The sequence below is a fragment of the Mchenga conophoros genome, linkage group LG3, assembly GCF_057382185.1.
Source record: "Mchenga conophoros isolate Kocher_MC1m ecotype Shallow Benthic linkage group LG3, M_conophoros_male_GT1.1, whole genome shotgun sequence".
In the NCBI taxonomy this organism is placed as follows: domain Eukaryota; kingdom Metazoa; phylum Chordata; class Actinopteri; order Cichliformes; family Cichlidae; genus Mchenga; species Mchenga conophoros.
This window is the reverse complement of record NC_140528.1, coordinates 68,931,268-68,952,736: the sequence shown is the minus strand read 5'-3', so window position 1 is coordinate 68,952,736 and position 21,469 is coordinate 68,931,268. Positions and strand designations below refer to the sequence as shown.

Genomic DNA, 21,469 nt, shown 5'->3' with positions numbered 1-21,469 from the left:
CTCAAGCACATTAAGTTGGAATAACAGAATTGCATAATGCGAAAATAAAGCAATTTAATTACGTGGAATTATTTTTTTTATGTTCATTCAAAGAGTTGGTTTTTTTTTTAGCGCATTACATCCTCATTCATGGGTTCAGCTGCTCTTTTTTTTTGTTGGCTGTTTTGTTTCTCTGAGGATTTGCCAGTGTGCTCCACAGTCTTTATCCTGTTGAAACGTGCTGGTATGATGGAGAATTTATTGTTGGATCAGTGACAGTAAGCTTTACACTTTCTGAGGCAGTGTTGTAAAAATCGGACATAAATTGAAGCGCGCACAACCAGGTTGTCTGCGTGAGTTTTATTTTTCTTTGCAAAGGGGTCAAACAACAGTACGGAGACTATGACAGCAGTCTGAATGCTTTTCTGACAAACAGGGACTGTAAACACAGATCGAATTATCTGTTGGCTATAGTCACAGAATAGATTCGTATCACTGTGTGCAAAAGATCATTTGTGCATCAACATGTGGTGTAGCTGAAAAATGACACAGTGAAGTAGCACAATCCTAAAAAATTCCCACCGCGTTTCTCATTTTGATAATCAGATTTACGACATAAACATCACTCCCCAAAACACTCATCCCAGTGTGTCATAGGGAAAGCACGCTAATGCCACTCCTTGCTGCGTAACAAGCAGTAATGAGACAAAACGTCCATTATTATACTAAAACTTGTGATTCTTCATCACGTCCTGGCTGAGGCGCACACTTAACCCACTCATCTGACAGGGAGTGATCAATATACCTTGGCAGCATCAGATTTACACACAGCACAACAGAGAATATGACAAACACAATGAACACATATCTAGCTCGTGGCGGTGGTTGGGTTGAGATCCTCCTTCGTGTCTGCTGTTCTGTTGTCCCAGAACTGGACGGAAGCTTTCCTCTCTCACAACTGAAGCAACAAAGCTGAGGAGAGGCTTTTCCTTCCAAACCTGGTGTTTGCTGTAAGATAGCGCTTTACTTCTTCCCCTCTGTTTTTGTTAATTGTCAGACAAAACAACTCCTTTCCTGGAGTGGGAAGAGCATCCTTCACCTGCCTGTCAATTTGGGATAGCACAGAAGACAAAGTTCTGTGATGTGTCAGGCTGTCATTTCCACAGTGGTCAGGGAGAGGTGGTCTGTCTACACCTCACCCCATTTCGGGGGGTCTTCCCAAGCAGAATATCAAAGGTACTGAAAGATCAGGTTGAGTCGTTTTGCAGTTCCCCAGCAACAGGCAGCAAAATACCAGGATTTAAACAGTGCAGCCTTGGACGCTGATGTTTACTAAGCCAAGGAGATCTGCACTGTATTTGACCAAACGTGTTTGAAAGGACCCGAATCCTCCCGTCTGCCACTGTCACGCTTTGAGAGCGACACACGAGGAGTGGATTTGACGCATCAAACATGTTAACTGTGTGGCTGCTAGCTGCACATTTATGTTAGCACTGTTTCTACTGAGATGTTTCTATTTCAGTAAAATCGTAATTATCTAAAGGTCTTTTATTTTTATCAATATAAATCAGGAGTATTTGATATTTAAATTTAGTTTAGTTTTTTTATTATTACTGTATGGAGGTCACCCATTTAGACAAGATTGATTAAACTCAGTACAGGTATTACAATAAAAAACACATCAGATCACAGCTTGATGTCCCTGTGTGGCAACAGGTAGGCAGTAAAAATTAGGTTTGAGGTTAGATTTTCCACTGATTCATGATTACAGATTAGTAATAAAACAAGATTTTTTCTCACCACTTGTCCTGACGCCCTGACAGAGAAAACATAGCCGCCACTGACCTTTGAAGGACCTGGAAACTTACAATTTGTCTTCACAGTAGGAAATAGCTTGTGTGAAAAGCGTAAGTTATAAACTATCAGGTGTGTGCGCTGCACGTCTCTCCTGGGCCTCTCCTCCAGCCTCGTCGTGCTCGTCGTCAGTAGTGTTGATCACATGGAGACAGAATAAGATCATATGGAGCTTTTTCACTAAGTGAAGTCAACTTGACAAAGATATGTAGCAGAATCTTAAAGTTTTCCATTGCAGGCAGCAAAGAAACACTGACCCATAGTTCTTACTGTGCTATACAGCTGGTATCAGGTCATCCATGAAAGCTTTGATCTATGTTGAATGACTGCTGCCTTTGTCTCTGTGCATGCAATTTAATTCCAAAAAGATGCCTGCTCTTTGCGTAAGTGTTCAGTTTTTTCATGGCATACTTGTCTCTCATTGGAAATATATTTAACACACACACAAAAAACAACTATCTACAGATTAAGAAATTAAAAAAATATCTGTGGGCTGCCCTGAGGTAACAATCCAGGAAAAGCAGGCAGTCAATTCAAATCCACTTTTGGATGATTTTCTTTTAATGGGATGATTTATTTGAAATCATCTGCATCCCCTTACCAGACTCTGAGGCATCCACAACCTCTTTAGATGCTGGTGATGAGCGTGAGGCCGTGGCGGTTCAATGACACCGGTCAGGGTTCTACTTAGCACCCAACACTACAGTAAGAGATCCATCTCCTGTATTGGTCTCTGCGCTCCTGCGTGTTTGCTCCTCCTCTACTTTCTGTGTGGTTTGCAGTGTTTGACTGGGCTCTTCGTCTTTTCCGTCTTCATGACCTGGTCTTGACTGCTTAGTGAGTCAAGACCAGAAAGTTGCTCAACGTGTTCTAGCTCTAAATCTGCAATCTGTACTGTGATAGCCAAGCTACTTAAATACAACTAACCCAGCAGTTATGAGGCTAATGATAAACAATTTGTCCTGAATTTCACAATTCCAGTTTATGGCTGAATAAGAGGACGGAGGGCTGTTTAATTACATCACTGTTACTGTTCCTCTGTGCCTCTAATCACGAGTCCAAATGAGTTTTCATATTTCAATAAATGTGAACATTTTTACTATAATTAATACTAATGCTGCACCCACTGAGGAGCTCCCTGGAAACTGATTTTTTTAAAGTCAGAAGAGGTTTAAATAATTGGCTAAAAAGCCGGCTGTGAAACTTGACAATCCTTCAGCAATAATGGAAAGAGCATTTTAATAACCACGTTTTAATATCGCTCAGGTTCCTAAAATGGCTTTATGTAACCTTGCTAATTGTTTTTCTTTGCTGAACTAGATGAAGTCTGGTTTTAACATTTAGTCCCAGACAGCGACTCGACCCACGTATGCACTGCATCTTTATTTAACCCCTAAACGTCTGGTGTATCCTATGAGTTTTTGAGACTCGCATATCATCAGTGCGATGCTGCACAGTACATTTTTAAGCAGTAATAATATAATAATAATTAATAATATAATTTTTTAGATTGTCAGAGCATTCAATAAGCACTCAATTATCATGGTTTGGGGCTTTAAAGGGTTAAATCTATGCACGTGCATATGCATATTTTATTTTGTTTATATCCGTTTTTGCCTTTTGGCATACTGCAAATGAGTAGCCAGCAGACTTCCTGTTACGTTTTATAGGGACAGGGTGGGTCTGCTTTACTGATCTCCAGGGTAGCGGTGTGAAACAGACATAAACAGTCATTGTGTCAGTCAGGGCTGGGGCCAAAAGACCACAACAACAGCATCAGCAACAGTGTCGAGCTGGGATGGGTACGTAACCTCCTCCACTCCCCGGCCATGTCGCAGCAGTTAAATATAGGGCAGCGGGTCGATCAGATGATCTCTGCAGATGCAGAGCAGCAGGAGCATTTTCATCATTTCATTTCTTCCAAGAAACATAACAGAGTGGGGTGAATGGTGGGAGGGGGACAAGTGATTTAAACAGGTCATTAAAATCCACACATTGCTATACACGTTACGACTGAGCAGTTTATGTCCATCTCACAGCTGAAGCATCGGTTGTGTTTAAATGCTCTTTCATCTCTGAGGAAGTTTCTATTTACTGATCGCAGTTACTCAAAAACTCCAGAGAACTTTCTTCCTCGCTGTACTGAACCTTTGAACAGGCTGAGCAAACGATTGTGGATCCACATCAATATTCAGTGACGAAGCCGCTGAGCAGGGAGACGTGCGAGCACCCGGTCAGCTGTACGTAACCTCAAGATGTCCATTTCAACCACAGTATGGACTTTATGAGAGGCACTCGCCTTTTTAAGGAGCCACAGTGTGTCTTTTGTCCTGGCTTCCTCCCCTCACCCCCAACCGGTCACCGTAGATGGCTGCCCCACCCTGAGCCTGGTTCTGCTAGAAGTTTCACAAATGTTTCAGATCATCAAACAAATACACGATCTGTGACTTGACCTTAAAAATTCAGTTCATGCTGGAAAACCCTCCAACGTGGCTGAATTACAACACGGTGCTGTAGAAGACTCTCTCCCACAATCGATATGTGATCCATTGTTGATCTGCCCACAGCTGTTGTCACTAACAGCGCACTCGCTTACATCACTGTCCTGAGACATTCTCGCAATCACGGTTTTAGTAACGCAGCGTTCCTACGGGAAAGTAACGGTAATATAATTACCGTTTTTGTAATAGTAATCCCTTACTTTACTCGTTACTTGAAAAAAGTAATCAGATTACAGTAACGCATTGCCACACACTGATTGTATAAACAATGTTTTTATTGTATCAGCGGTCTGGTTGTTGTCTGTCACATACACAAAACAAACCCCAGGGAGGCACTTCTCACTGCTCGGCTGCAGTCCCTCGGAGGGCCTTACCGTCTTTGACATTTGAGCCACAGGGTGATGGAAGCTGTGTTAGAAAGACGCAGCAGTGAGCGCCCATCCAGACGGGACAACACGCAGCTCAGCCCTCGACTCCTGCCAACAAATAATTCATACCGCTAACATTTACTTTGTTCAAACGCTGTCCGGCCTTTCTCCCCCGCCCTGTCTGTGAACCCCAAAGCACACGTCTGAGCTGAATGAAATGTCTAAGTGAAGCACGCAGTTAAAGACTGAAAGTTTACAGGAGCTTTTAGAGTTTTTATGCTGTGGGCGAGGAGAAGATCCACCACAGAGCTGATAATCTTTAAATAGAAATACAAAGACGTAGCTTGAAATCAGCTTTATAGTGAGTAAGTATACCTGAACTCGACAAAAGTCCAACAGTTAAATAAAAAGGAGACAGGATGCTTTGAAATTAAATTTCACAAGACAACATAACCCAGAGGTTTAGAGAGCTCCAGCAGTGAAGCCCCACCAGGAAGAAATGCATGTTGGCAGCCTTACAAAGACGAAAGAGGACTGTGAAATTTCAAGGCTTCAATTCCCAGAAATGATGTAACGTTGCCTCAATAAAACTCGCTGCTTGGACCTGAATCTTATCTTTGAGGCTACAGGGCTGGAAACTAGAGTTCAAACAACGATGTGCAGAGCTCTGCACAAATTAAAAATCCAAACAAAGTCAATGAAAAGTCGTGAAGAACGAGTCGATCAAAAGGCTTCATTCTTTATCTTCTTCAGCGGTCTCATCGAGGGTCGGAGGTCATGTGCTCCGTGGGCGAAGGCGCAGCTTTCAGCCTGCAGGGGGCAGCCCTGAGGGTGGTGAGCGTGAAACCAGCAGAGGCGAGTTTTCAGGGCACCCGGGGTGACGGGCTTCCTTTTAACATCCGCCCTGAAGGGCATCTTCTCCCGCCAGTCTCTTATGTAGACACGCCCTCCTTCAACTAAAGAGTGACAAGAGGGAGACACAAAATCTATCAGACTCAAACGCTCCTCCCAAAAGATACAAATAAATATTTTCTTAAAAGACAGAAATTAGGAGAAGAACACAACATAGATGCCTGGCTGTCAGGGCACCGGGTAGAAAAAGTCATGTCTGCACTGACCCCCACAGGTTATAAGCTTCTCACCTTTCGAGAGTCGTGCACATTTTTATCTATTATCAGAAAGAAATGTCAACTTTGTTTCTATCTCAAGTCTGACTTTGCTTGCACTCTAAGCAATTTCTGTAGGGGAGGGGATCCAATTTTCTCAAACTGATCCCTCGAGACCAACCAAATTCCAAATGACGATGGTAAAAGCGCTCATTTCCCCTCTTTTTCAATCAACAAAAGCCCAGTGTGATGCCATGACGCCAAGCAAATTAACTCTTTGCATTGGACGATTCAAGAGTTTTGGCAAGCACAAGTACGCTTAAATATGCTTTGATGTCAGTGTTGTGGTTACTGGGGGGGAAGAAAAGGAAGGCATACTTCTCACCCTGCTGTCTGACACTTTTAACCAGGAACAGCAGCAAAACACACTGCTTTACGGTCAACGACAGTACGACTTCCAGGACTGCATTTTAAAAAGTGTTTGTCCAGTTATGTTGAAAGAATTGTGGCCTGGATTGTTGTTTCCAAATTGTGGTTCTGAGCGTGAGACGTTTTCGTGAGTGAATAAAATTTGGAAAAAAAAAGATGTTGCTGCCATGTTTATCTTTAGAAATAGTAGCTTTTAAAAGTCTTAAAAGCATACACTGTAGTTAAAAGATGTCAACATATGGGTAAAATTTTGCAACCTGGAACGAGGCCATCGCCACCTTATGGTTTTAAAGAAGTGCCCATACCAGGAGGTGGGACTAATGCTAGCTAGCAAGCTAGTATGAAAACAAACAAAATGTTCGTAATGGAAAAACTGGACAGCTGACTCCTCTGAGGGCTTTTTGTACTGACGAACACCGAACGAGCAAGGTGCAAGCAATAAAGCATGAACTGTATTCTAATTAAGACGTTCTTTTAAGGATCTATTAAAGAAGACTTGAAACCAAAATTACCAGTTTACTCAAGTCATAAATCAAACGAGAAGTAGGGTAACTTTGAAATATCCCCAGAAAGTAGGGTTAAGGCCTCCATCTTTTATATACAGTCTATGATTTAAATTGTTGGAAAATAAAAATTCAAACAAAATCTTTTTTTAAAAAGAAGCTAACGGTTTTTTTATTTAACACCCTTTCTGTTACTCATATAACCTCCAGTATCTTTCTCACTGTCACTGGTTTCATTTAAGCACTATATTGTACTTAATGAACAGTCTAGTTCTCAACAATACAACTTTCAAATGAACCATCTACGAGAACGTAGAGAAGCGTGCAGAAAAGCTACCTCTAAATACTTGATGATTGTTCCTCAGAAGCGTCTGAAGACCTCCGCACTCTTTCTTCAGGAGCCGCAGGGTTTCCTGCCCCAACAGCCCCGCAACCTCGCTCACAGAAAGGCTGCCTGAAGGGCAGGGAAGAGGGACAAACAATGAAAGATGGGAGTTATACATGTGCAGGAAGAGGTCTATTGATTTTATAATCATCAATGCATTAACACAGTGCTTCAGCATGCACAGAGATCGTTTTTATCCAGCATTTCAGACAAAGAACCACTCGGCTTGAGTTGATGTTACCGGCTGTTCTATGACAAGAAAATGCGAGCAAAGCTATATATACACATAGTATATAAAGATTGGTTTACAGTAGAGAGTAGCTTGTCAGAGTGTTTGTCAGAGCTGTAAAGTATGCTCAGTTAAAGCCGTTCCAACAAGCTGTCGGGGCAGCTGGAACGCGTTTTGCCAGAGTAGCCATTTGAGAGCCTGAATCATTTTTGTCAACTCTCCACTGGGGCAGAGATTTTAGAAAGGAAAAGGAGAATATGTACAGTTTTAACCTCTAGGATTAGCATAGTATAGATGACAAACCCCTTTGTAGTCACACATACTTTCGCACTATGGTTATAAAGATCTTTTGGCATTTCTGGCCTTGTCCTTTTTACACCACAAGGGAATTCAATCTGAGCTGACCTTTGGTTTATACAAATGACAAACTTCCTCCTTTCTCTGACGTATTGGAGGGAGAGACACACCGCATGATTTCATAACTATATTTGACTTAAATCTGCATCTTCAGTGATATCTTCATCGTACTTCTGTGGTCACTCGCTGCAATCCCTGCTGGCTTAGAGATGATATGAATACTGAATATGAATGAAAAGCACCGTCTGACCCTCTGATCCAAAACTCAGTTTTCCGAAAACTGTTCAGTTTCAAACTCTTCTGCTTGTCAGGTCTCTGAACCTTGTCTTTCTGCCGTTGAAATTCATCGAAAAACATATTGTCCACCCAAATACATCCTAATTTTAGTTGGCCAAATTGCTGCGTTAATCCCTAAAATATGCGACACACTCCCACATTCACAGACACTAGCGCAGCCAAACCCAGTCGTATGCTACAGAGTGTGAAACTGGGCAGACTCTCATCCCACAGCTCTGACGCCAGGGAGCTCCAGGCCTTGATATAATATCAATACACCGTTTAGAGCTGCCCTTTACTGCCTACAATGTTAATGGGGATTAATGGGATAGGGACAGTATTGACAGAGTAGATTCAGCTTGGACTAAGACCAGGTGCAGATGAGAATTAATGACTTGGCTTAAAGTACAGTTGGACTTGCTTGTTTGAAACGATGCCTGTTGTGTAGGATTGCTTTTGTTGTGCTGAAGAAAAAAAGAAAAAAAAAAAAAAAGAGAAAAGAGCTCAGCTGTGATTTCCATCTTTGCAAAAACTGCAACTCTCACAAGGCGTGTAAAGATGACAGGACATATTTCTGAGGGATTACATACTTTTAGGGTAATATTTGTCTTGATGAGCAGAGGAGGGGTAGTGGACATGGAGCTGCCCAGGCAGGAGGAATAGAGGGAGGCCACAGAGAAGATTCATGAATGTAGAGAAGGAGGACATGCAGAGGGTTGGGGTGACAGAAGAGGTTGGAGGCTGGTGATTTGTTGTGGTGACCCCTAAATGGAGAAGCCAAAAGAAGAAGAAGAAATCTATATACTTCTGGAGGAATCATAGGGTTTGGAGACAATGGAAATGCTATGATTCTGCAAACCATTTAACTTGAGCATAAAATGGTCACTCAGACAAACAACAACAGAAGTCTCGCTTTTTTCCATCACATTTGAGATCTCTTAATCGGTCTCTCTGTACACGGCTGCCCCACGTCTCTCTTTGCAACCTCACCGCTAGCTCACAGAGCAATAAACACAGCAGAGAGAGAGGAAAGGAGACAGGCTACTGCTGTGCCAGGAGAGCAAGATGTCCCTGCAATGCAAAGGAATAAGTACGCGAGCTTTTTGCTAAACCTTTAAAAAAAAAATCTATTTACAAGGTGATGAAAAGTTGGCAAATGATCTGGCAAAGGTGCAAAGCTAGTAACAATCAGGTGAACTGAAACATGAACTTGCTATAATATGATGCCACCGTGTTGCCTGGCAACCTAAAAAAAAAAAAAAAAGGGACTACTGGCATTTATATAGTAATGCAGGACACTGACATGTACTAGAACCAATAATTACATTATTATTGCTAATAAACGTAAATATGCATGCTTGCTGAATCCTCTTATAGCACCCAATAAATAATATTTACACTCATCCTCATATATCTATGGCTCGAGCATGTGGCTTACACATTTCCCTGCCAAGCGAAAGATCCCCCGGTTCAGTCTGGGAGGAGACACAAATCCCTTTGGGGTTGTGTCAGGAAGTGCATCCAGCACATCCAGATCAAACGTGCGGAGCTACCTGCTGTGGTGACCCTTTGCGAATAAGGGAGCATCTGAAAGCAACTTTAAAACCGGCCTTTATATGAATGACATTTTGGAGACAAAAGCAAAAGTATACAAAAAACAAAAACAACCCAAAAAACTCCGTTTGGATTTTTTCAAACCAACAATCTGAAAAATATTTGGTTTAAACTGAAGGAAAGCAGAAAATGTTCCAGCATGTGAAAGAGTGAAGTGAAGCGTTCACTCATCAAAAACACACCGCGCCCTTCCACGCAGGCTGCTTCTACTCAGTACAATAGCGTGTTTACTGTCCCTCTGACATTTTACTGAGTTGACATTTAGTGTCGCTCGATGTACAGCTACACACAGATTTTCATTCTCGGCGTGATTACATAACTCTGTGACTCAGCACTACAGCCCGCATGAATTAGTAACTTGCTTCATATTTACAGTGTCTCAGAAGAGCTGTGAGATATTTTTAAGTTTAATGCACAGGAAGCACAATATATGCAACTGATATAAGCAGCAGAGACACTAAGATGTTTTAACTTGCTCAGTGCAAACCTTTTAAATAGAAGAACTTGTCCCAAATAAAAAAGGAAAGAGTCTGATTGATGTTAAATAGGAATTTTCATTTCAAAGAATTACTATAAATCACTGAGTATCAGTCTTATGATACAAACCCAACAATAGCTGGCCAAACAGGAAAAATACTGACTCTTATGCATAGTGAAAACCTGCTTATTTCTGACAGTTTCAGAGCTTAATGAGTATTATTTGTTTGTATTTACAGTAAAAGAGATAAAAAGAAAAGATAAAAGAACATCGTCTGACGTCGCACCAGAGCCATAAAGCCACAGAAACAAAATGATCATAAAATATCCGCTTAAGTGCCAAAAAGGGAAACATCACCATACTGAAAATGATTAGACTTTTTGAAGATGCATTAAAGAGCAGACAGAAACTAAACTCCAAAGCACTTTAAATGACTCCGAGACCCATCTGGATTTATTTAACATGCGCTGGCTCCCTCTGAATTTGGCCTTTGTTCGTACACAGCAGATAACTGGTAGGAATCCCTCAATACAAATGCGTGCTCATGCATAAATCATAGATGGTGGTGCATTATTCATGCAGTCATCTCCATACAGAGTTACACTCTCCCTTTATTCACTCTCCCTAAAATTTTCTACCTTTAATTCCACCGACACCCCGACAAGAAACGTTCTGTTTTAATAATAGCAGGCTTCGTGCCCTTATCTCGTTCATAACGTGTGACTGTGTGTGAGTGTGTGTGTCAGCGGGGCTGCAGAGGTGTTGACAAAGGTGATTGCGTGGGTGCTGTGAAAGTAAATGTGTGTGCGTGTCTGTGGGTGTTTGATACGGGCTGCGTGGTACGCAGCTGGCGGAGGGTGTGGCAGAGTTCAAAGAGGCGTCGCTCTGTGTCATCAGGTCTCACCGGCTGATGCTGAGGGGCAGGATTGTAATCAGCGAGGTGGGGGGGTCAGACGGGATGATGGACGAAGAATGAAATTCAAAGTTCAGGCAGTAGGTGCTGCGGATGTAATGGTGTAGCTGGTGAGTTTTAAAAAGTGCTGACGCCATATGTAACGATTGATTGTGACGGTGTCGTTTCAGAGGCATCGGGTTACATCTGCACCGCACCATACGAGGTAAAAAGCACTCACTATGTAACTGATCAAAGGCATAGACTGTGTACAAAAGATGGAAGTAGCCTCGGGGATTGAAAAGTGACCACAGTAGGGAAATGCCCCAAACCTGCATTCTTTGTAATGGACAGCAGAGGCACCAAAGCACAACAACAGTTGCCTCAATGTGCTTTATATTATAAGGTAAAGACTCTACAATAATAAAGACAAAACCTTAATCAGATGACCCCCTGTGAGCAAGCACTTGGTGACAGTGGGAAGGAAAAACTCCCTTTTAACAGGAAGAAACCCCCAGCAGAACCAGGCTCAGGGAGGGGCGGCCATCTGTTGGGGGTGAGGGGAGGGAGACGGGGGAAAAGGCACACTGTGGAAATCCAGAGTGGTGCATAAAAACAAAGGGTGAACGAACAAGAAACACTCAACAAGCCCCTGGCAACCCAGCAGCGTAACTAAGGGAGCACTCAGGGTTACCTGATCTAGCCTTAACTATAATCGTTATCAAAAAAGGAAAGTTGAGAGCGTGTCTGTCTCCCACATTCAAATGCTTGCACGCTTCAATAAATCACTGGACCCGTTTCTCATTTTCCCAGCAAAATATAAAGAAACGAGGTGTGGCTGAAGACTTTAGCAGAGTGCTGTACACCAATGTGGTGAATACATTAGAGGCAACGAGATGTCCACTAATAGCCAACCATTAGCTTCGACGCAAAGGGAGAGTAGTGAATCTGTATCCTGTATATGTGGACAAGGCTTAAATAGTGTGGTTCACAACAGCTGCTTATCCACAGACATTAACATCCACCTACCAGCCCTTATACAGCTTTCTTACATCATATACACTTTCAAGCTCATCTAATGTTCTTCTCACCTCTCCAGCAGAAAACACATTATAAAGTCATTTTGCCTTTAATTACAGGTTGATACACTTAATCACAGTGAGAGAAGTTAATAAAAAAATAGGGTGATAGATGTTTTTGATATGCTAAGACTGGGTCATTTACATAGCGCCAAATCACAACAGCGGTTGCCTTGAGATGCTTTTTTTTGGTAAAGACAATAATTAATAATAACTGTGTTATAATATAAAAACGTGACAATGTCTTTAAAAGCTGTTTTTGGTGCGAATAATTGGTCAATTTAGCCGACTGCTAGGTGGTAGTTAGGCAACATGATGACATCATAATATCTCATCTAGACAAGAACCTTCAGGGGCCTAAGATGCATCTGAGCGCCAGGTCTTGATGCTCAGACCGGGCACTCAGATGCATCACACAGAGAGTCTTTCTGTCCTACAGGCAAATAGGAACACCTCACAGATACTGATCCTATTCTGGATTTGATCTCAACCTGTGACTCAGTTCAGCAGCGACTCATGTCAATCGTTTTACCTCCTTGGTTCCAGTCACGGCAGGATCCTTCTCCATCGCCCGCGGTCATTCCCAGAAGAGCATTAGCAACCCGCAGAACAACACCGTCAACAAAGTCCCGCGGGAGAGCAGCACAATTTCGCACCGCTTCGACGCGATCTCGCGGCTGGAACCCGGCTCCCCAGGAGCTCCCGGGGGTGCCGTTACAGCTTCCGTCCCCATTGCAACAGTCCTCGTCATTACTGACGTCTGACCTCTGAACTGTGACCCCGGGAGCAGTGCAGCGGCTGTGGATGTAATGAGCCCTTTGTTGCTCTACCTCAGGTTCATCAGATAACTGATAGCTTCTTGACTTTCCTAAAAGACACACCTGTGGGAAAAAAAGAAAAAAAAAAAGAGAGCAGAGTGTGAGGGCGACTCCCTGTTTGGTTGTCTTTTCTTGTTATTAAGTTCAAAGAAATCATACTTTTTCTTTCCATTTGAAAATGTTCCCATGAAATAATTTTGTGGGAGAGCTTTTGCTGATATGAGCAAACTGAGTGTTACTGATGAGCAAACAGCAAAGCCCAGAAAATAATAGCTTGTTCTTTTTATGGCCACGAGTATATTGTAGCTATTAATGGCTACCCGCTAACAGATTTATTGTTCCCTCTGGGATTATAAAGACATCCTTGATTTATTGTACGTCTACACTAAACGAAGCCCAGGTGGAGAAAAGGCTGGGACGCACAGCTGTATGATTTACTTCAGCCATCCACTGATCATAGCGCTGAGAAGTGTTTCCACATAATCCCAGGATTGCAAAAACATGTAATGAAGTTACTGACTTCAAGCTAATCGCATGACAGCAGCTGGTCAAGACAACCTGATGAAGGTCCAAGCTGTTTCGAGCTGACAGGAAGGTAACAGTAACTTAAATAGCCACTCATTTCAACCGAGGTGCAGAAAGGCATCTCAGTGCACAACAGATCCAGCCTTGAAGCAGTTGGGCTACAGCAGCAGAAGACCCTACTAGCTGACAGGAAGCTGAGGCTACAGTTCACACAGACTTTCCAAACACACAGCAGACTGGAAAACCATCGCCTGATCCCGTCTCAGTTTCTGTTGTGACATTCAGACGGAGTCAGTATATGGTGTAAACATGAAAGCATGGATCCTGCCTCGGATCAACAGGAAGTCTTGGCACACTCAGTACTAACCAAATGTTAAACACCCCAATCTGCATGTGTTTTGTTGTTGACCATGTCCATACATTCATGACCACAGTGTAACACTCCATGTCGCAAAGCTCAACGTGACAGCGAGTTCCCTGTACTCTAAAGTCCTCCACAGTCACCAGATCTCAACCCAACAGAGCAGCTTTGTGATGCGGTGAAACGGCAGATTCTCATCACGGATGTGCAGCAACTGTGATGCTGTCTTGGCAACGTAGCCCTTTTGTGCTATTCTGAAAGAAGAGTTATAACTTTCAGATCTGTGCAGGGGAGAGATGCAGTTGAGGTGCATTATGGGAAACGTCATAACTAAGGTGTGTTTTAATTTTCACAAACTTTTTTACAACCATTTCAAACCTGCACCTATTACAGAACCCCACCAAACGGATTTCTCTCTTTATTTCTTTCCCTCGCTGTCTTGTATTAATTATTTGATAGCTGACAGCAGAGCTGCGCGGTAGACGGGTGGAGAGAGAAGAAGAATTCACGAATTGCTGAACTAATACAATGTGATTTGTTCTGGAGCACAGACTGAAAGAAGGAGGAAAAAAAAAACAGAGGCCGGGGTCAAACAAATGTTTACAACAAGTCAGATGGATTTGCTGTGAAGCCGCCTCCACTCTGTTTCTGTCAGCCTACCCGTTTAGTAGAAGGTATTCTCAAACAGTCTTCGTCAGTGTTGAAGCCACAGACTTGGCTGACCTCAGCGATGAAGTCGATGTATTCCTTGTACTGAGACTTCTTACACTGGCGTCTCTGGTATTTTCCACAGAAGTCGAAGAAACAGCAGGGGAGGACAAAGTAGCGGCAGGAATAAGACGACCTATAATTTGAAAAAGAAGGGACAAAATAAATCTACACAGTGCCGATCATTACTCTTTAATGCAGTCAGACTACAGAGGACTTGTTTTACTTAAGCATTTTTCCACCTTTACTCAAACTGTTCAGACAGGAAGCGACACACACAAGAAATCATCATCTGCAGTCTCAAACAAGGAGAAATCTGACTCCTCACGCTGAGGCTCAACATCGCCATCAGGTGGCCGTTTCAGTAAACACACACACACACACACTCTTCACACATCACCCCCTGCCCATAATGTTATTCCAAAACTGGAGAGATCAGCTGGCACTTGAGCTGCTGAGTGTGATTGTGTCTCCTGATGACTCGCCTGGCTGCTATAACGGGGATCCACGGTGTGAGCTCGTCCGAATGGTTCCCAATCAGCCAGTCTGTACCCGGGAATAAGAAGCTCTCGCTGGGAGTAATTGCCTTTTCCTGAAATAGCACAGACCCAAAGAGTACAAGAGGTCCTTAGAGCAGGAGGGATGCACACCGGTCTAATTTAATATCATTTAATAGAAATAAGTATTTTTATCTGCTTAGACTTTTATTTGAGATGCATTTAAAGTTTTGGTTTGGGTTTTTTTCTTAGTGGGCTCAAATATTTTTTATAATTGCAATTAGAAAACAACTACAAGATCCCAACAACTTTTTTTAGAGAGTTTATATAAATCCTTTCATATTTAACAGATGGCCCTGACACCAACATCACAAATGATGAGAGTTAAGAGCCTGTGAAGTCCAGAGAGCTTCCGAATAAAGGTTGAGGACTGAGTACAGCTGCCCCGGGGGCGCAGAGAGATTGTTCTACCACATCCGCTCCGCTAAAATCGGTCAATAATAGATGACCTGAAATGGAAGCAGTCAGCAGCTTGTTGTTAAATGAGCGACTGAGGACAGGAGGCAGACGGGAGAAAGCGGCGTTTTCAGGGCAGGTTTCTCTGGAAATGTGTGTGTCCACATGTGTATGCAAGCTTCTGTGGTAGTATTTTCTTTGTGCAGCTTATTACAATCATAAAAGCAAGAATCTCTTAAGTAAACTACAAGAAATGTACAGTGCTGTGAAAAACTATTAGTCCACAGAATATTGGAAAATATTCTGTGGACTGATGAGACAAAATTTGAACTTTTTGGAACGTTTGAGTCCCGTTACATCTGGCATAAATCGAACAAAGCAATTCATAAAAAGAACGTCACACATGGGACGACCGTCAAGTTATGCCCTAAATCTCAAGATCTGAAACACACCGGCAGGTCCGCCTCTAAGTAGCTCAGATAACGGCACTGTTGCCTCACCGTCGCACACGTCCAGGTTTGTAACCCACCATGTTGGCAGGCCTTTCTGTGTGGAGTCTGCATGCTCTCTCTGTGTGACCTAGTCAAAGTGTGGACCTGAATCCAATTGAGATGCTTTGGCGTGACTTTAAACAAGCAGTTCATGCTGGAAACACCTTAAATGTGGCTAAATTAAAACTATTCTGCAAAGATGAGTGGGGCTAAAATTCCTCCACGCTGATGTGAGACTCACTGCCAGTTATCACAATCACTTGATTGCAGTTTTTGCTGCCAAGGGTGGCAAAACCGCATTCATAGGTTTAGGAGGGCAATTACTTTTCCACACAGGGCCGTGTATGCTTGGATAGATTTTCGTTGCCCTGAATAAATTAAATCCTCATTTAAAAACTGCACTTTTTATTTATTCAGGTTGTCTTTTTCTAATTTCTAAACACATAAGAAAGAGGAAAAAGACTTTTTCACAGCACTGCAGGTGTAAAATTCTCCCTGATCATTACTTTTACATCTTTATGAATGCTTCATTGTACTTTTTAATTACAATAAATTGAAGCACAAAGTGAGGACACGGAGTCGAACGTTTCATGCTCGGCTCGCTCACCTCCAGCAGAGTCTGGGGGCCGTACATGTCCCAGATCTTCCTCCTGCGAACATCGATGCCCCTTCCAGGGTGCTGTAACACAAGATGCCTGATGGTCAGAGAGGCTAATCAACCTCAAACACATTCACACACTCAGCCAAGTCAGATCAAAAACATTAAAATTTAGAATGTACCCCTTAACGACAATGGCCGGCCGATATGTTTCTACTACCAGATCTGGACCTGCCCCGGCGTTTTCCCCTGTCTATAAAAGTCCACTGTTTACCTCAGCTGCTGAGTGAGAGATGTCCATCTTTATTTACGCTTTACTTTGTCAAAGGAGATCGATACGGGTTGAGCTGCTGTTTTTACCGCTGTTAGCTCCTGTTAGCCAACAAAGTTGGAATCAAACACTTACTGAATAAACTCGCATCCAATGTGAGATGCAATCAAACTGTTTATCAGAGGGAAAGTGTGACCTTTAAACTCTACGTTATACTAACTGCTGTTGTTGCCAGCTCATTGTCAGTTGCCTGGAGATACGAGGGTCGCATTTCTAATCTGTAGAAAATATGTAATTGGGACAATATCTGGAATAAATCAGCATAGTTATGAAAAGTTTTGTCTTCAGTTCAGGAAACAAGGTATGAGATGTTGGTTTGGAAAAATATTCAGCGATGCTTCATCTCCTGCTTTGCGTTTGTGTGGGAGCCCCGTCAAGAACCTGTCCATTATCCATTATGCTAGCAGTGTCCAAGCTTTCTTTTTTTTTTTTTCATACCGCACCTCCCCTGCAATGGCTCTGCGCCCCCCCTAGGGGGCGAGCCCCACACTTTGGGAAGCTCTGCACTAACTAACTCCTATACATTTTTAATGGATCCATTCTAAGTTTATATGAACATATCAGTTTGTTGAAAGAGACACTAATCTATGTATATTTATGAGTACAACACTCTTTTTTTTAAATCAAATAAACTAAAAGGAAATTACTGACTGTACCTTTAAGACAGCGCTTCTGGCTTTCCTAAAGTTAGTGTGAAATGTTTTATATGTGACCACCATATACAGGGTTATCAAATATGAAGAGTGTTCTCATACTGTGGATGATTTTGAGGACTTTGTGGGCTTTGGGTGAGAATGTAACCAGGAAGTAGCTGCTGTTTGATTTTCTTCTAAATTCAAACAGTGTTCAGTCACCAGTGTGCAGAACAAAAGCTGAGGATTCAGTCACTCATAACAAAGATCAAACACTCGGTCCAGCGTGACGATCTGGCCTAATAAACTGCTGCTTTTACATGAATTCATCAAGCACTGAACTCACCCCTTCATTGGTCAGAATGTGAACCAAGAGGCCATTTCCACAGCCGAGGTCCACAAAGGACTGCCTGGCAGTCAGACCTTTCTCTGCTCTCTCCTCGGCCCACAGCACCTGCAGCAGTACGGTGACACAGACTCATGGTTAGGGAGTGACAAATGCTGCTGATACTCGTAACCTACAAATGGATTCCTAAGGTCAAAGGTCATTTTTCACATTCAGGTTGATTGATTTAGCTTAAGTTGCATGACCCTCTGACACCTGACATAAGGTCATGTGAGTTATTAGCTGTTTTTACCTGCACACACAGTACCTGTATGGACGTATTTGTTAATTATTTCAAAGGCTAATTCAAGTATAATCGTGATAGGATCCACTCATTTGGTGAAAAGAAGATTATTGGAAGGTTTGAACTAACCAGGAGATACGTAGCAATAGCAACATCCTCATACACAAACTTTTCAGGATCTGTAACCTCAGGCCAAACCTGGAAACAGTGTGAGAAATATATATGAATATATCAACACAAGAGAATAGGACGTAAACAAAAGAATAAACAAGCCTCACATCATCCAGTCTCCTCACCTTCACCATGGCCTTGTACTTGTCCTTCAGCTGTTGGTACATGAGGCTGTACTTCTCCACTGGCAGCAGAGACAACGTGCTCCTGAACTCGCTACTCCTGCACTCGGTGGCCCAGCGCACCAGTTTAGGCAGCAGGTCAGAGGACAGCCAGGGCAGCTTGGGGTAGGCGACGCCATCAGAGAACCAGGAATCGACCGACAGCGCACACAACTCCAGGGACCTGCAGATAAAGCACAAGTCATCTACAGTGTTGTGCTCATTTTATGCTAACTATACTAACATGTATATTAACTGAGAGTTTGTGACGTCGCTGCTCCGAGTTCACTTATATCAATATCAGGAGGATTTTTAAATATGAAAAAATAATTTTAAATATTAATAAGAAAAAGGAGATAAACCCAAAACAAATTAAAAAAAAACAGAGACAATGTAACAAAGTTTGAACAATAAGAATAACAACTCTAAATTATATTCTGTGGTTTAAATTTTCTTATTGCTGTTGACACTGAATGTCAGACCCATTTTTAAACATCAGTGGTGGACTACAAAAATAATAATACTAGATGGTGAAGACCCTCAAAAAAACCCTAATAACTTGTCTTTCATTCATACACCCACTGTTAGAAGAAATCAAGACTCAGACCAGACGAGATTTTCCAGTCTTTTCTTGTCCAGTGAAATGCAGCCTCAGTTTTAACAGGAGTGGCACCTGGATTGGTCTTCTGCTGTAGTAGACGATCCACTTAAATGTTTAATATGTTGTGCACTCAGAGATGCTCTTCGGCATATTTTTTGTTATAACAAGTGTCTATTTGAGTTACTTTTGGCTTCCTATCAGCTCGAAGAGGTCTGGACATACTCTGACCTCTGACAAAAAGAAGCAGAGCTGCAGCTCATTGGATATTTTTTCTTTTTCCACTCCATTCCCAGTAAACTCTAGAAATGCCAGCAGATCAGCAGTTTCTGAAATATTCCAACCTATACGTATGGCACCAACAACAATGCCATGCTCAAAGTCACTTAAATCACCTTTCTTCCTCATTCTGATGCTCAGTTTGAACATCAGGATTGTATAATCAACCAGTAAACTATCGTCCAAAACAAGGCATTTCGTCCTGTATGTTCTAATGTGCTGTAAAGATGATGACTGCAGACTCACCATTCCTCACAGTCCTGATTGCAGAGCTGAATCTGATAAATGTTGCCTTTCCTCAGAGACGCTTTTCCCTCTGCATCCTCTTCAAATGGAATAAAGGTCACTCGCTGTCTACCAAAGTCTGCAGAGAACAAGAGAGAAGGCATTAGAAAGAAATATAACTGATACAACAGTTTGCAGAAGTGAGAAGCTCTTACCTTTCAGGATAATTTCTTTATGCAGGTTTGTCCCATAACAGTTTACTTTGGGAATAAATGTCCTGACGCTGGAGGACCATGGTTTGTCGGCTTCGTGGGCAGCTGAGGCCCCAGTGATCATGAAGAGCAGCGCATCTGTGAAGAGTTCAGGATCATGCAGCAGGAGCCGTAGGTCGTCTTGGTCCACATCTTTGCTGTCTGTCTCTTTAACTCCACAAAGACGCTTGTTTACAACATGAGGTTTCTTTATCCACACGTCTACGGCTGACCAGAAGCCATCGGGGAGACTCTTACATCCTCCCGGGAACTTTATATCGAAGAGCTTTGGCATAACTGAGCAAGCGAAGCATGTGTGTTTACAATCACTGAATCAACTTCCGGACAGGAGGTTTTTTGTTTTTTTTGGGGGGGGTGCACCGATATATGTTTCCAAGAACAATGAAATGAAAAACGGATCATTTACGATAAATCCTACTTTGGTCCAAAAACCTTTTAAGAGCTTTATTTAAAAGAAAAAGCGAGAGGCAGCTAGAAAAACGCACTACTATGTCGCTGAGTGATGACGTTTACACCAGCGACAAAACTCTATCATCTACGCGGCATGCCCAATAGAGGGTGCTGTTTATCTTTGTCTGTAATGACTCTGTAGTCATTCAGGGGTTTAGGGGGATGTTTTTGTTTTGTTTTTTGTTTTACTAAATAGCGAACAAGTCAAAAAGAAATCACTAAAAGTATAAGAAGATTATTTGTAGCCTTCACTAAAGCTGTTTTTGTACTGTGATGAGCTCTGAAACCTGACTGAAACTCTTCAAATAAACCGAATAATAAACATCGGCAGATGATCAGTATGCTGTTTTACAAGGTTGGAGATTGGCCTAAGAAAGCTAGGTCAACTGATGGCTTTTTAAGCAACGATTTAACTTCTACCAGCTTGGATGTCTGTGGTATAAAGTAAAAGTAACGAACACAGTGTTGGAGTGTTGCACAGTATAGCAGATTAATGTGATTTTTAGCAGATGATGCTTAGATTCATTCACCGAATTCCTCCTTCGTACCAACTTTTTAATATCTATTATACGTTAGTATGAACATTGTAGTGTCAGTGTAGAGGATGGATGCAGTAACACAGATCAACTGATCACAGCTTGTGCATTAAGAAAATGCTGGCACTCTCTATAGAACCTATTCTGAGTTGTGAGTTCTGGCCCTTCCTGAACCATTTCAACTGATTTTAGGATTAGTCGACACTAATATATAGATTTCTTCATAAAATTAAGGCAAATCATTAAAATAATCTCAGCTCTTCATGTTTCTTCTCGCTGTCTTCAAGCTTGGACTCTTCCCTTTCTTCTCTTTCAGCATTTGTGCATTTCTTTGGCAGGCTTTATCAAACATTGTGTACGAGCCTTGATTTTTTTCTTTCCATGTCTTGAAGCTTGCATTGTATCTCTTGATTTATAGCTTGCAATTCTTGAATTTTGCACTTCATAAGTTGGTGTGCTGCCTCCTGCTGTTCTTTGTCTTTCAACAATTGAGCATTTCGTGTCACTGATTCTTCCAACGTTACTTGCAGCCCTTCATTTTTCTTCTCTTCCACTTGAAGCTTGCACTTCATCACTTGGTGTATAGCTTCCATATTTTGACGTTTGCACTGCAAATGTTATTGTATTTCCTCCTGCTGTTCATTCTCATACAACATTTGTTTATTTCTTTGATGTGCTTCA

At 42.1% G+C, this 21,469-nt stretch overlaps 1 protein-coding gene across 3 annotated transcripts; it reads right to left on the bottom strand.

Moving 5' to 3' along the window:
* Positions 1-4,591: 4,591 nt before the first annotated feature.
* trmt44 (tRNA methyltransferase 44 homolog) lies at positions 4,592-20,304 on the bottom strand. 3 transcript variants are annotated; one of them, XM_085266954.1, is made up of 12 exons: positions 19,746-20,304; positions 19,552-19,669; positions 18,393-18,612; positions 18,226-18,294; positions 17,814-17,921; positions 16,514-16,585; positions 14,948-15,054; positions 14,415-14,598; positions 12,583-12,931; positions 8,578-8,751; positions 7,078-7,194; positions 4,592-5,658 (listed from the first exon to the last, which is right to left on the bottom strand). In XM_085266954.1, exons 1-12 carry the CDS (start codon positions 20,074-20,076, stop codon positions 5,426-5,428), a joined length of 2,082 nt encoding a protein of 693 aa, XP_085123080.1. In that variant the 5' UTR covers positions 20,077-20,304; the 3' UTR covers positions 4,592-5,425. The 3 variants fall into 3 exon arrangements, with proteins under 3 accessions (XP_085123080.1, XP_085123081.1, XP_085123082.1); XM_085266955.1 differs by lacking the exon at positions 8,578-8,751; XM_085266956.1 differs by lacking the exons at positions 4,592-5,658; positions 7,078-7,194 and adding an exon at positions 7,201-8,451.
* Between the last annotated feature and the right edge of the window lie 1,165 nt (positions 20,305-21,469).

Coding starts and splice junctions, on each gene's coding strand:
- trmt44 (XM_085266954.1), bottom strand. CDS start 20,076: ATGCCAAAGCTCTTCGATATAAAGTTCCCGGGAGGATGTAAGAGTCTC. Junction 15,055..16,513: donor GCCCCCAGACTCTGCTGGAG/GTGAGCGAGCCG, acceptor GTGCTATTTCAG/GAAAAGGCAATTACTCCCAG. Junction 5,659..7,077: donor CAATCATCAAGTATTTAGAG/GTAGCTTTTCTG, acceptor GTCACTCTTTAG/TTGAAGGAGGGCGTGTCTAC.